The 12,252-nt window shown below is 40.9% G+C and overlaps 1 protein-coding gene across 1 annotated transcript in view; it reads left to right on the forward strand.

Moving 5' to 3' along the window:
• Positions 1 to 1,868: 1,868 nt before the first annotated feature.
• Positions 1,869 to 12,252, forward strand: part of LOC103797167 (probable acyl-CoA dehydrogenase 6) — a gene marked incomplete at its 5' end in the record, with an annotated part of 13,779 nt that continues 3,395 nt past the window's right edge. The window contains 3 exons of the mRNA XM_009069362.1: positions 1,869 to 2,042; positions 8,254 to 8,415; positions 8,563 to 8,713. Of these exons, the coding sequence (XP_009067610.1) occupies positions 1,869 to 2,042; positions 8,254 to 8,415; positions 8,563 to 8,713 (487 nt within the window). The remainder of the gene's footprint in view (positions 2,043 to 8,253; positions 8,416 to 8,562; positions 8,714 to 12,252) is intronic.

Genomic DNA, 12,252 nt, shown 5'->3' on the forward strand with positions numbered 1-12,252 from the left:
GAGTCCTTAGTAAACCACCCACTAACAAGAGCAGTAAGTGCATCTTCATATGGGTGAGGAGCAGTGATTGCATAAAACCAGCTGGCTTTAGCCCAAAGACATGATCTCTGAGACTCTCAGAGAAACCAAGTAGCAATACTCCAGTGGGAAACAATGTTCCATAACTGATTCGGGTCTGTAAATGGCTCAATATGTGTTTGCTCAGGTTTGATTTTAATACAGAAACAAACCACAAATGCTATTTTGGCTCACTAGGTGCAAATCACTGGATAATTTTAAGTTCAAGAGTGGAGAATTTTTATACAGCTGTCCTGGTTTTCTTTCTGCACTGAACACATATCAAAGCAAGTATTCCTAACACATAATCTGTTTACAGATTCGTTGGCAGAGAAAAATCTCAAGTAGAAGTTGTGGAAGTCTATGTGGACCTTATTCTGAGAGCAGTCTTGGCATTTGGAAGTACTGTCAGTATTTCATCTCTATGGAGAGATGAAACTTTCCATAACCTTATTCAATGCAGCTAGAGTGAGTGAATTTGAAGGTAATGACTGCCAACTTCTTCTGCCTGCAAAACCAAAGTAATTTTCACATGGCTGAAGGCCTCCTGTGAGTAGGCCTTGGTCTATGTTAGTTCAGAAAGAGATGATCTCTAAAAGCCATGAAGGCTAGCAAGGTACAAACAAGTACAGAGGGACCACAACAATCTGTGCAGTGACCAACTCCTACCGAGCCATGTTAGGAGTAGAGGATTGAAATAAAATAGAATAAAGATGAAAATATTACCAGAATACCTCCACGTCACAAAACTGGTTAGAATACCACATATGTGGGTAGTAAAACGTTTGGCTGTCTGCAAAGATTTATATGTCGTTTTGCAGGACTGTTTTTCTACATATATTGACTTGACAGATGTAATCAGTATGTCTTGCACAAATCCTCATGCCTGGTTGTTGCCCTCCTTTTACCTTTGAAACATTCTTGACTTCCATTCTGAATATTTACATTAGCTCCAGAGCAACAGGGAGGTAAAAGCTGAAGACAAGGGAGTTGCCACACAAAATTAGTTAATGCCTGTTAAACTATCATGGCACAGTGGTAAGCCATGCTTGCATCTGAACAATAGCAAGAAAGAACTTGTAGCTATGAAAAAAAATCCCAAACAACAGGAAGGAATCCTGCCTGGGATGATGAGGCAGCTGAACTCTTATGTGACCAAAACTGGAGGAACTGGGTTCATCTCCCAACAGGCCATTGCATGTGGGGTCAGAGTCAGTGCTGTGTAGGGGGAGGTTTGTGGGGAAGCAAACCCTCCTCACAAACATGTCCGCATGAAAACTCAGGGGAATGAATTGTGAGCATTGTACCAGAAAAAATCAGAGTAGGCCATAAAGGGGAGTAAAGATGTGGAAGAGAGTGAAGGATTTCCAGAAGGAGAAATTCTCTAGTTGCAGCTTAAAACATAGCTATGTTTTTGTCATTATTGAATATTTCTGTACTGTTTCACAGCAGTGCAGGCAATCAACAAATACTGCCAAATTGAATTCCAGCATTTTATTATAGTGCTAGATAAAAATAAAACACAAATATATATTGCTTTGTTTGAAGATGTGTATATTTGGGGACATAATGAAAAATGGGACCTTTACAATTAAAGTTTCTGATTTGCTGTTTGAATAAAATGGAAAAACTCTTTAGGATAGGATGTGGGCCATTTTACTTCAGAATACTGTTAAGTTTTTCCTAAAGGTAAGTTTCACTGCAATCTTGGAATATACCTTCACATCTGCAGACTGCCTTTTCTGAAAATGTTGTGCTTGTTCATAGTACTTCTATTTTTTGTGGCCTTTTTAATACTCCTTTTTCTTCAGGCATTCACGTTGGTAAAAAGATAGACAAGCTGGGCATGAGGTCATCAGACACACATCAGATCACTTTTGAAGATGTAAGGGTCCCCAGCAAAAACCTCATCGGTGAGGAAGGAAAGGGTTTTACATATCAGATGTTGCAATTCCAAGAAGAGCGGCTGTGGGCAGTAGCCACTGGTAAGTCATCATTTGCGCCTCTGCGGCCGGGTAGGGTCACTTCGCATGACTAACAGCATTTTCCTTTTCTTGTAACTTGCAATGACCTTTTACAATCTGTTCTTTGAAATCTGTCATAGCCTGGATACTGACAACCTTCCCTTTCTGTAGCAAAACCTGAAATAGAAAATATTTTGTGAGCATTACAGAGGCCATTTGTGCCTTGTTTCTTTTTCTTGGTGCTTCTCTGCTGATAAGGAAATATGGGATCATGTTATGTCTGCTACAAATATAGTCCAAAGGCTATCAAAATACTGGCATGAAATAGAAGGATGGTGATTTTTCCTGTAGTACAGCAAATTATGATGCTTGTCCTGGATTTTAGGAAATTAACTTATTGGCTGTGTAAAGAAGTGGCTCTTACAGGATTTCAGTGCTTTGTTTTGCAGATCTGTTTTACCTTTGTACACTTTGGACATAAGTGGTACAGCACCAAATTCCTTTCTCTGAAGTTATGTTGTCACAGAGTTCCTGTTACTCAGAAGTCAGGCTGTAATCAAATCCATGTATCTTAGCTGTATGGATTCTGGACATTCCAGGAAACCAGATCCAAGTCTGCATCACCCATTTTCAACCTTCGATCTGTCCCCCTATCCTCCAGTGTTTGCTTCTTCAAGCTAAATATGATGTGGTTCACTGTAAGAAGATTGGTCTTTTAAATTTCAGGGCCGTCTAAATAATGTCACTGTATTCGTGCTCCTTTGCATTCCCTGCCTGTTACTGTCTGTGTGTGGCTTGGGAATGGGGAATTCTAAGAAGTGGTGTTTTGATTTAGTGAACAAATAAAAAAATGGCTCTCTGTTTTGAGTTGATCCCAGACCAAGTATTTCAGAGTTCAAATGCTTTAAAAAAAGCCTTGGTTTGAGACAAAGTTCTTAGTTCAGCCTGAAATAAACAGTAAATATGAGAGTAGTTTTAGCAAAGGACGGGAGGTTACACTTGCAGGGGATGTCACTGCAGACACAGGCAAGCAGGGGATGTGATCCTGCCACTGGTCCTGCTTTAGTCGAGGTGTACACAGACTGCAAGGATGTGCATTGTGCATTTTTATGCTTGATTTGAAGTCTAAATTAAACAAAATCATCAGAAAGCCTGGGTTGCAGTGAAACTCCCCAGGCAGCAGAGTAGCCCGCAGCATTAGTCATGCCCCAGGCAAAAGTGACGTGCACTGACAGCATCAATACACAAAGCTTGGCAGGTTAGATCACTCCTGTTAAAACCACTGGCAGCTTGGTACTGTCCAATCTTGCACAACTGCCTGGCAGTCACTGTGCTCTGCCAGGAAGTGTGACACCAGGTCTCAATTCTTCTTTTTGCCCAGAACAACACAGTGAGAGCAGGTGAACCCTTGCCCTGAATGAGTGGCCTAGGAAGGGCATCTTCTCTCCCCTGCTATGGCTAGGCAGGAGCAATCAGGGAGGAAGAGTCTTAAAGCTCACCAAGGGAGTGGGAGCTGCCTCCTGCAGTATGATTTCCACGGTGTTGTACCATGCTAGGCCCCATCGTTTTGCTTTTATCCACTGATATAAAACACATGAAAGCACTTGGAGCAGGGAGAAAACCCACGGTTTGGGCTAAGTTGCAAACTTCAGAGGTAAACCAGTTGTGGTAAACAATAAAAAGAGTAACTGATGTTCAGAAGGGAGCCTATTACTCGATGGGTGCAGTTTGTTACACCACAGCATTAACTTCCAGTCCTGCAAATGGTTTTACATATGTTCAACCATGAGTGTTTTGCTGAGGGCTCAGATGTGCAAAACGAAGTACATGCCTTCAGTAGTTTTGTGATTAGGTCTGCATGTCTCATCCTCACTTCTGCCTCTCAGAGGGACATTTCTGTTCCTTCCCAGTTCATGACTATTCATGTGACATTGAAAATCATCAGTCTGCTTTTAAACACTTTAGGGACCAGTCCTGGCATCCTCACTTTCACTGCTTCCTAAAACTTGGAAAAGGCAGTTGACTGCCATTCTTGTATTTTGTTCCTCCTTGGGTGTTGTTTTGCTGTGTCGAGGGGTTTTTGTTTTGGGTTTCTCTTTGGTTTTAATGTATTTTTAGTATCAAGTGTCATGTACCCCAGCCTTCTCTTTGCTTATTAATTATAATTATTTCTTTGTGGTCAGTGTCCTTCCTTCTTCACCTTATACTTTCATTTTAAAATGAATTTTCAGTCAAACAGATTTAAAATATGAATGGAAAACTAGCTTCCTGGAATTGCAAAATTTGATCCCAGGTGTGGTCTTTCCTTCTGAGTGACACATTATCAAAGGCTTTGGTCAAAGTCACTATGTTTCTTGCTTCATTTAAAGATAAACCCCCCATGTGTCTCTGCCATGTTGTGATACTCAGTAAACACAAACATTTGAGGACCTGTTGCATTGATCACAGGAAAAAAATGTTGCTATGGCAAGAAAGCAAACAGTTGTTTTGTGAATTGCTTAACTTGGAGACAAAGAGGGAATTCAGTGTGCGTGAGAGAGCAGAATGGCACTTTTCTAATGACTTCTATCTGCTCCTGCAGTCTCAGTTTTGTGAACTCCATTGAGTCATGGCTAGTAAGCAGGATGACATATCCTTTTGCATAGGCAATGCACATCCTTAAGAAGCAGTTTGCTCAGCTTAGAGTTCACTATACATCTCACTAGAGAGCAATTGGCCACAGCCTAAGAAGTATGTATTAATTTCTTTCTATTTAGAGAGGAAAGATGCCAGATCATCTTTACAGTGAGCAGGAGTTTCAAGTGGAAAAATATAAGTTGGATGGAGGTACGAGGGAAAGATTATTCTGCATTTGGCAACTTCAAGTGCTTACACAATTCTCAGCTGTGTGGTAGACCTTGTGTTCCTTAGGCTGCCCTAGAGTGACATTTCCTGCATGTGCTGTCAGTTGAAACCTGTGGGGCCAAGTTTCTCTGAGGATGTGCAGACTATTGTATAACGAAAAAGGAAACAAATATACAGGGGGAAAAAAAGTTCTGAGATAAAATGGGTTTCACCATTATGAATGGTGTTTCTCTGTACTTGTATAACTGGCAAAGTATTGTGTGCTGTTATGTTGTACGAGGCTGTTGGCCATCATGGTGTTCATGATATGCTGCATTTCATTGCTGTTTGCTGAACAGCTGAGCTTTGAGCTTTGTTAGAGCTATGTTCATAGTTCTAAACACCTGTAGTCATACCATCACAGAATGGTTTGGGTTGGAAGGGACCTTTAAAGATCATCATGTCCAACCCCCTTTTCATGGGTAGGGACATCTTTCACTAGACCAGGTTGCTCAAAGCCCCATCCAACCTGGCCTTTAACACTCCCAAGGATAGGGCATCCACCACTTCTCTAGGCAACCAGTGCCTTACCAGTCTCATCATAAGGATTTCTAGAATCATAGAATGATAGAATCACTTGAGTTGGAAAGGACATTGAGGATCATCTAGTTCCAACCTCAAAGCATTATTCCTTATGTTCAGTCTAAATCTATACTCTTTCAGTTTAAAACCAGTGCTCCTTGTCCTGCCACTACCAGCTCTGGTAAAAAAATCTGTCCCTGTCTTTCTTGTAAGCTCACATAGTTATATATGGAATAAGTAAGTTCAATGTAAGCTCACATAAGTTACATATTGGAAAACCGCAATAAGGTCTCCCCTGAGCCTTCACTCCTTCAGGCTGAACAACCCCAACTCTCTCATCCTGTCCTCTTGGGAGAGGTGCTCCATCCCTTAAATCTACTTCAGGGGTCTCCTCTGGACCTGCTCCAACAGATCAACATCTGCTGGATGCAGTACTCCATGTGGGATCTCTGAAGAACGGAGTAGAGCGGGAGAATCATCTCTCTTGACCTAGTGACCATGCTTCTTCTGATGCAGCACAGGGCAGTCCTTAGAAGATTTCCTCTATTTCTGTGTGGAAATGGCATTTCCTAGAATAAGAAGGGCAGTGATGGTGGCTACGGACACAGGAGGATAGATCAGCAGTGGCAGGAAGGAGGTTGTGGAGAGGTGGACACTGTGAGAGCAGTTTTCTAAGGACCCCACTCTGAGCCCTGATATGTGGTGGAAGTTTGAGCAGAGATGGGCCAAAACCCCTTCATGATTTTCAGCCCTTTTGCAAGCAGGATCTTAAGAGGTGCTGTTCTGTTTCTTCACACCTGGTCCTGCCCCTGCCCTCTCTTTGCTACTTCCCATCTTCTCAAAAAGGTGCTGGATGAACCACAAGCTGTGCTGGGGCACCTTGCTCTGACAGACTAATGTAAGACTAATCCCTTGCACTTAGCCCTCCTACCTCCTTTCTGCTCTCCTAGCACAGGCATGTATGGTTTAGTTTTCCTCCTAGCAGCTCAGACTTGGCTGTATGCTTCCCAGATTCGAGCCCTGGGGCAAGGGACAAGAGGTGTCTAGACACTCCTTGCCCACAAGCTGTGCTGGGGCACCTTGCTCTGACAGACTAATGTAAGACTAATCCCTTGCACTTAGCCCTCCTACCTCCTTTCTGCTCTCCTAGCACAGGCATGTATGGTTTAGTTTTCCTCCTAGCAGCTCAGACTTGGCTGTATGCTTCCCAGATTCGAGCCCTGGGGCAAGGGACAAGAGGTGTCTAGACACTCCTTGCCCTTTCTTTAGCATCTCTCAACCCTGAGACCTTGGATACTCAAGTGAAAAAGCTGTTGGTTTTATACATGCTGCAGTGTTGTATGACATAGTCCTTTGGAAGAACAATATTTCTGTTCAAGAGGTGTTCCTGAAAACAGAAATTTATTTTCCTGTCCAGAAAGCCAGCATTAGGGTGGCATTATAGGGTATTAACACAGAAGAAATGAGGAAATTGCTGTCTGTGTTCTTTTGAAAAATAAGCATTGAGGTTAGTTGTATGAGAAAGGAGGAAGAAAGTTTTTAAGGAATGAGAAAAACTGATCACCTCACAGAATGTGGGGACATCATGTGAAAAATGGCACCCTGTGGAAGAGCTGGTGAATGATCATGGCAGGGGCAATTGCTGGGATGCAGAGTCTGCATATGAGAGCAGTACAGGGAAGAAATTTAAATAAGGGTGATCCTGAAAGCAATGCAGAACAGGAATGTGGAAACACACCAGGCTCCTATAAGGAACTGTCATATGAGTAGCTCGCAGGTAGGAAAAGGAATTTTGTAGTAGTCCAAGGTTTGGTTTTATTTTGCATTTCAGATTAGAAGGTTTAGACACTAAATGTAAATGGATGTGGATATGCATATTCTGAAAAGAGAAAATGTGAGCTTGCTTATATAGATGGATTTGTGGACTCTCTCCCTGATGCTTGCCATAGTGACACAGGTCCACATTTGCCAAACAAAACTCTCCACATATTCAGCACTTGCTGTTATCTTAGTTAAGCTGAGAGAGACAGATAGCTTAGTCTTTCACTTCAAGGCTGGTTTGCCTTGGAAAATAAATTTTTCCCTTTCTTCTTGTTTAAAATGGGGTATCTCTCAGTTTATGCAAAGAGAAGCAGCAAACTAGTGGTCTTGCTTTAAAGCAGCATCTACTGTCTCTCTCACCTGGTTTCCAGCAGTATCCTATTTCAGTTCTGTTTCCATTAGAAGAACCATTTATCATTTATTGAAACTGGCTGTGAATCTTTTCCCTTCCTTTCCACGCTGGGATCTGATCACAGAATGCAGGCATAATAAGCAGTCTATTCTTGTTCCTTGATCTTGGAATAGGTTTCTGCCTTCTCCCTGTACGCTTCCTTAAATTTACATTTCTACAAGATTCCTCACTGAGCACACTACACTGTCTGCCTTCAGATTTTCTTTCAGGATTGTAACAGACTTCAGGACACAGCTAGCATAGAAAGCAGGAGTTGCCACAAGCTCTTCCTAAGCCCCCAGATGAGGTATTAAGGATAAAGTTTACATCCTCATCATGATGTACTGATCTCTATGACTTTCCCTCCATACCCCCTTTCACTCTTCTCCAAGTTTTGGCAGTTTGGGGATCAGGTGAAATGTATGTCTTCAAGGTACAAGGAAACACCAGACTTTTTTTCAGAATTGAAGCTGCATCCTAAACTGAGTGTATGAAATAGTTTACTTTAGAAAGCCTAATGTATTGTGTGTGCAATGTGAAAAAAACATCTTCTTCAACCAGAAGAAAACAACAGATCTAGCTAAAACAATGTCTTGTTCGGTCCTTTACTTCAAGTCCTGACACCACTGGAAACTCTAATAAGAGAAACTATTGACTACACCCGCGAGCGGAAGGTGTTTGGCCAGCCCGTCCTGCACAACCAAACAGTGCACTTCCGCCTGGCCGAGTTGGCAACTGAAGTGGAGCTCCTTCGCTCGCTGCTGCGCCGCGCCGTTGGTGAGCTCCCACATCTGCCTTCCCAGATGTGCTTCTCTTCATGCAAAGAACCTTGTCAGGCTAAAGGAATTCACCATGGGGAGGTGAATTCCAGAGAGGCAGGCTTTGGCCAGTGACTGCTGTTTTATATCTTCTTTTTTTCATTAGCTCTCTACGTAGAAGGCAACGATGTGACAAAATTTGCTTCCATGGCTAAGCTGAAAGCAGGTCGTCTGGCCCGTGAAGTGACTGATACCTGTCTCCAGTTCTGGGGAGGAATGGGATTCACCAGTGAAGTTCTGGTGAGCAGGCTTTACAGGTAAGCAAGTGGTAAAAATATGAATTGGCTTTACTGAAATTTGGCCTCTTAAATATCTTCCTGAAAGACCATCCACTTGAAAAGAGCACCAGCTCCTCACCAGTGTGAGTGGCATTGTTGCACCAAATGGCATGTCACTGATGTACATTGTGGATGCAAGGACACCCAGTGCCATTGACTTTGGGGTGACCTATGAGTGTCAGAACATAGGCTGATTGTTCCTTTGCCAAATCTTGGCTTTGCATTACAATTGCATAGTTTGGACTACCCACAGGTTAGCTTAAATGTTAAATGACAGAAGTAAACTCACTATTTTCCCTGATGGTCCTCTGGTATCTGCCAGACAGTAGGGCAAGGGGAAAAAAAGAGGCATACCAATAAGTGATTTCTTTGTCACTTTGCTTTTTGTTTGCTTGTAGTCTTGATTACAAGAACAGAACTAAAACAAGAAGCTTACTTTCAAAATGTATGAAAATCAGCTTTATCATTTTGCCCAAATGTATGTGAGACTGGAGTTCCCCATTTGGCTCCTACAGTAGTCTTTTCTGATAGCAGTCTCCACCCAATTAGTCACACCAGATACTGTGTCAGACATAGGAGAGATGTAGCTGTTTCCAGCAAGCTGTTAGATCATTAAGATGGTACAGAGGCCTTTCTGCAAATTAATTGAAGTCCCTTCAAATTTTACTCTATATCTACTTAGAGCAAAACTCTCTCTAAGCAAACAGCTTTCTTGGTAGTAGTTAGAAAAATTCTCTTCTTGGTGTCCTATATTCTGTAGAAGGAACAAAATGGAACTTGCATTTTCTTTCAGTAACAGAGTTCTATTCAGCCCTTACATACGCAATACCTAATCAAAAGCAGCAAAATAAGTAGTTCAGTTAGTTCAAAGATTTGGTAAATGTGTCTTATGTAAAGTGAGAGCAGAACACCGAAAAATCTACAAAGAGCTTGTGTCTTCTTACTAGGTTGAGTTTCTTTTCCTATTTTTAATAGCATTTTATGAACAAGAATGTCATTGTGGCAAGTCAGAGAGATCTTCAACCTTTTTTGACTCGTGGATTCCCGAAATTTTCTAGCGAAGGTGCAAACTGCTGTACAGTGGTGGTTTTAAGCCAGCTGTCAATATGATGGTTTTTCTTAGTAATTTTTTTCACAGCCTCTTATAATAGCCAGTAGTCCCTGGGGAAGGAGATGTTAAAAGTTACTGCAGTAGGCACTTTGAATAAAATGAATCCCTGTCTGGAAGCACTTACTATAAATGTTGTAGTCTGTAAAGATTAATATATATGTTTTTATATAGCTTTGTTTTGTCTTAAGATTTCCTAGCCCAATATAGTATTTCTAACAGTGAGCAGGACTTTTCTGTGTGAATTCCAGAGTGGTTTCCAAGTACACCAGCACATTTACATTTGTCCTAAGAAATCCAGAGTATTTCCTATTGGTATACAGTGTGTCAGATAGCTAAAGAGATGTATCATTCTACCTCTAAAACAAACACTGTTATAAATGAGGCTAAAGGTGCTGTGATATTTATACTCTAAAATTTTCTGTGAATCAGTAAAATTCCATCATTGAGTAACTAAAGGTCCAGGAAGGGAGAAGTAGAGTATTACCTAAATAAACAATTACAGATTCAAGTCAGAATCTTGTTAATCTGTAACGATAAGCAAAGCAGCAACTTTCCTAAAGTCGTTCTTTTTAGCACAGCAGTCTGAGTAACCATTCACGTCACTGTGATGTTTGTCAAGTAGCAGCAGCATAACTGCACAGCATGACATCTAGTCATAATGTACAAATATTTTCATAGCATAATCCTTACGAAGTTTCTAGGGAAATGTCTTTGACTCGTTGGGCTGTTACTCCTCAAAGAACACACAGCTCAATGCATGGTTAGTGCATGAAGTCTTTGAATTTTAGTAACTAGTTTCAGCAGGGAGATAATAAACAGAGCCAGCACAAAACTGTTTGGCAAATGACTTTATTCACATCTGTTGTTTTAATCATTAGTATTTTACGCTTTTAGAACAAATCATTTTTCTGAAGTTCAGTATTCTCTAGAAGGCATAAAGAGAGCTGCTTCACCATGTAGATGTCTATACTGGGCTGATTTTATGTATGTAAATGTCTCATTTTCAGTTGTGCTGATTCTGATAAGGATAATGGGTGTTTTAAAAGTCTAGAGCCCAAATATCAAAGGGTTTAATATAAGAATGAAAGCCAATATAAAACTAATAAAGAATGGACTTTCCAGACTGTACCCGACTAGCAGGGTGCTGGAGAAGGAGAGCACTAGCCTGGAGTCATGTTTGTTTATTTTGCTCTCCCCTGTCTGAAAGGCCTCAAAGACATCGTGACTTGGGAAAAATCAATCATTGAACAAACCCACAATCTATATAAAAACACCGGGTTATGAGAGATCAGAGGGAAGAAACCTTTTAGTAGCAAGTTTATTGCAATTTTTCAGATTTCATGAATTTTAAAACATTTCAGGTAGTTATCTATATATTTTAATAGTAATTATATAACACTTCAACTGTTACAGGAAGAACTTGTGAGGCCTTCTTAAAAGAGGTGGTTTTGTTTTTTTTAAAAATTGTTTCTAAGTGCTAAAGACCATGCCTAACTGCTGCCAGTGCCTACAACCTTTACTCCTGTGGGCTGTGATGGGGAGAATGCTCTCCTTTCTCCACTTGCTGCATTGTAAGGACTCAAGAAAGCAGTTGGGAAAAGTATTGATTGACTACTCATGTGAAATAGAAGTGTAAGTAGCATTGCAAATCCATGCAGCTGCAGAAGGCACACATATTTAATTTTTCCCCTCAACTGTCACATAGTTATTGCAATACTAAGTTCTATTTATAACTGAGGATAGTTATATAACAAACTTCTGTGGCGTTTCACGTTGAAATTTTTTTTATAAGGAATGCATTTCCTTCTAAGTTATATTTTGTACCCTTCACATATTTAAAAAGTCAGTTGAAATACTCTATTGTTTCATTCTTTATTTTGTTGTTCATAGTCTTTCACTCTTTACAAAGTATGTCTAAACTTAAGCGAGTCTAGACAATTGGAGTTTTTTAATCAGTTTTTGTCATTATAACAATTGATGGTCACACCAAACAAAATTAAACCTACCCCTTTCTGCTGACAAAAACAATCTGCTTTGAAGTCTGTAGCTAACTGTTGAGACAAGACTTAATATCAATTCATCAGTCATCTGTGAAATGAAATCTGTAGTTTCAAACTTTTTCTGCAGAGGCTTTGAGACAGATGTCTGTCTACCACTTTGACTTTTATGACTATCTTGAGAGTGAATTTAGGAGATGAAGCACATGACATCTACCTCTAAGATGGCAAATCAAAGCAGGTAACTAAACAGAGATGACTTTAAAGCAGAGTTATGCTCCAGAGCAGGCCAAGGTGATGCTCACTCTCTCAGCTGGGCCTTCAGAACATCCCTTAGGGTAAAGGGGAAGAGCCATGGGAACTGGCAGGTATTGCTGTGGGTTCCCGGGCTATGCCAGCCTGGCCAGAGA

Source organism: Acanthisitta chloris, unplaced genomic scaffold (assembly GCF_000695815.1).
Source record: "Acanthisitta chloris isolate BGI_N310 unplaced genomic scaffold, ASM69581v1 scaffold33692, whole genome shotgun sequence".
NCBI classification, from domain to species: Eukaryota; Metazoa; Chordata; class Aves; order Passeriformes; family Acanthisittidae; genus Acanthisitta; species Acanthisitta chloris.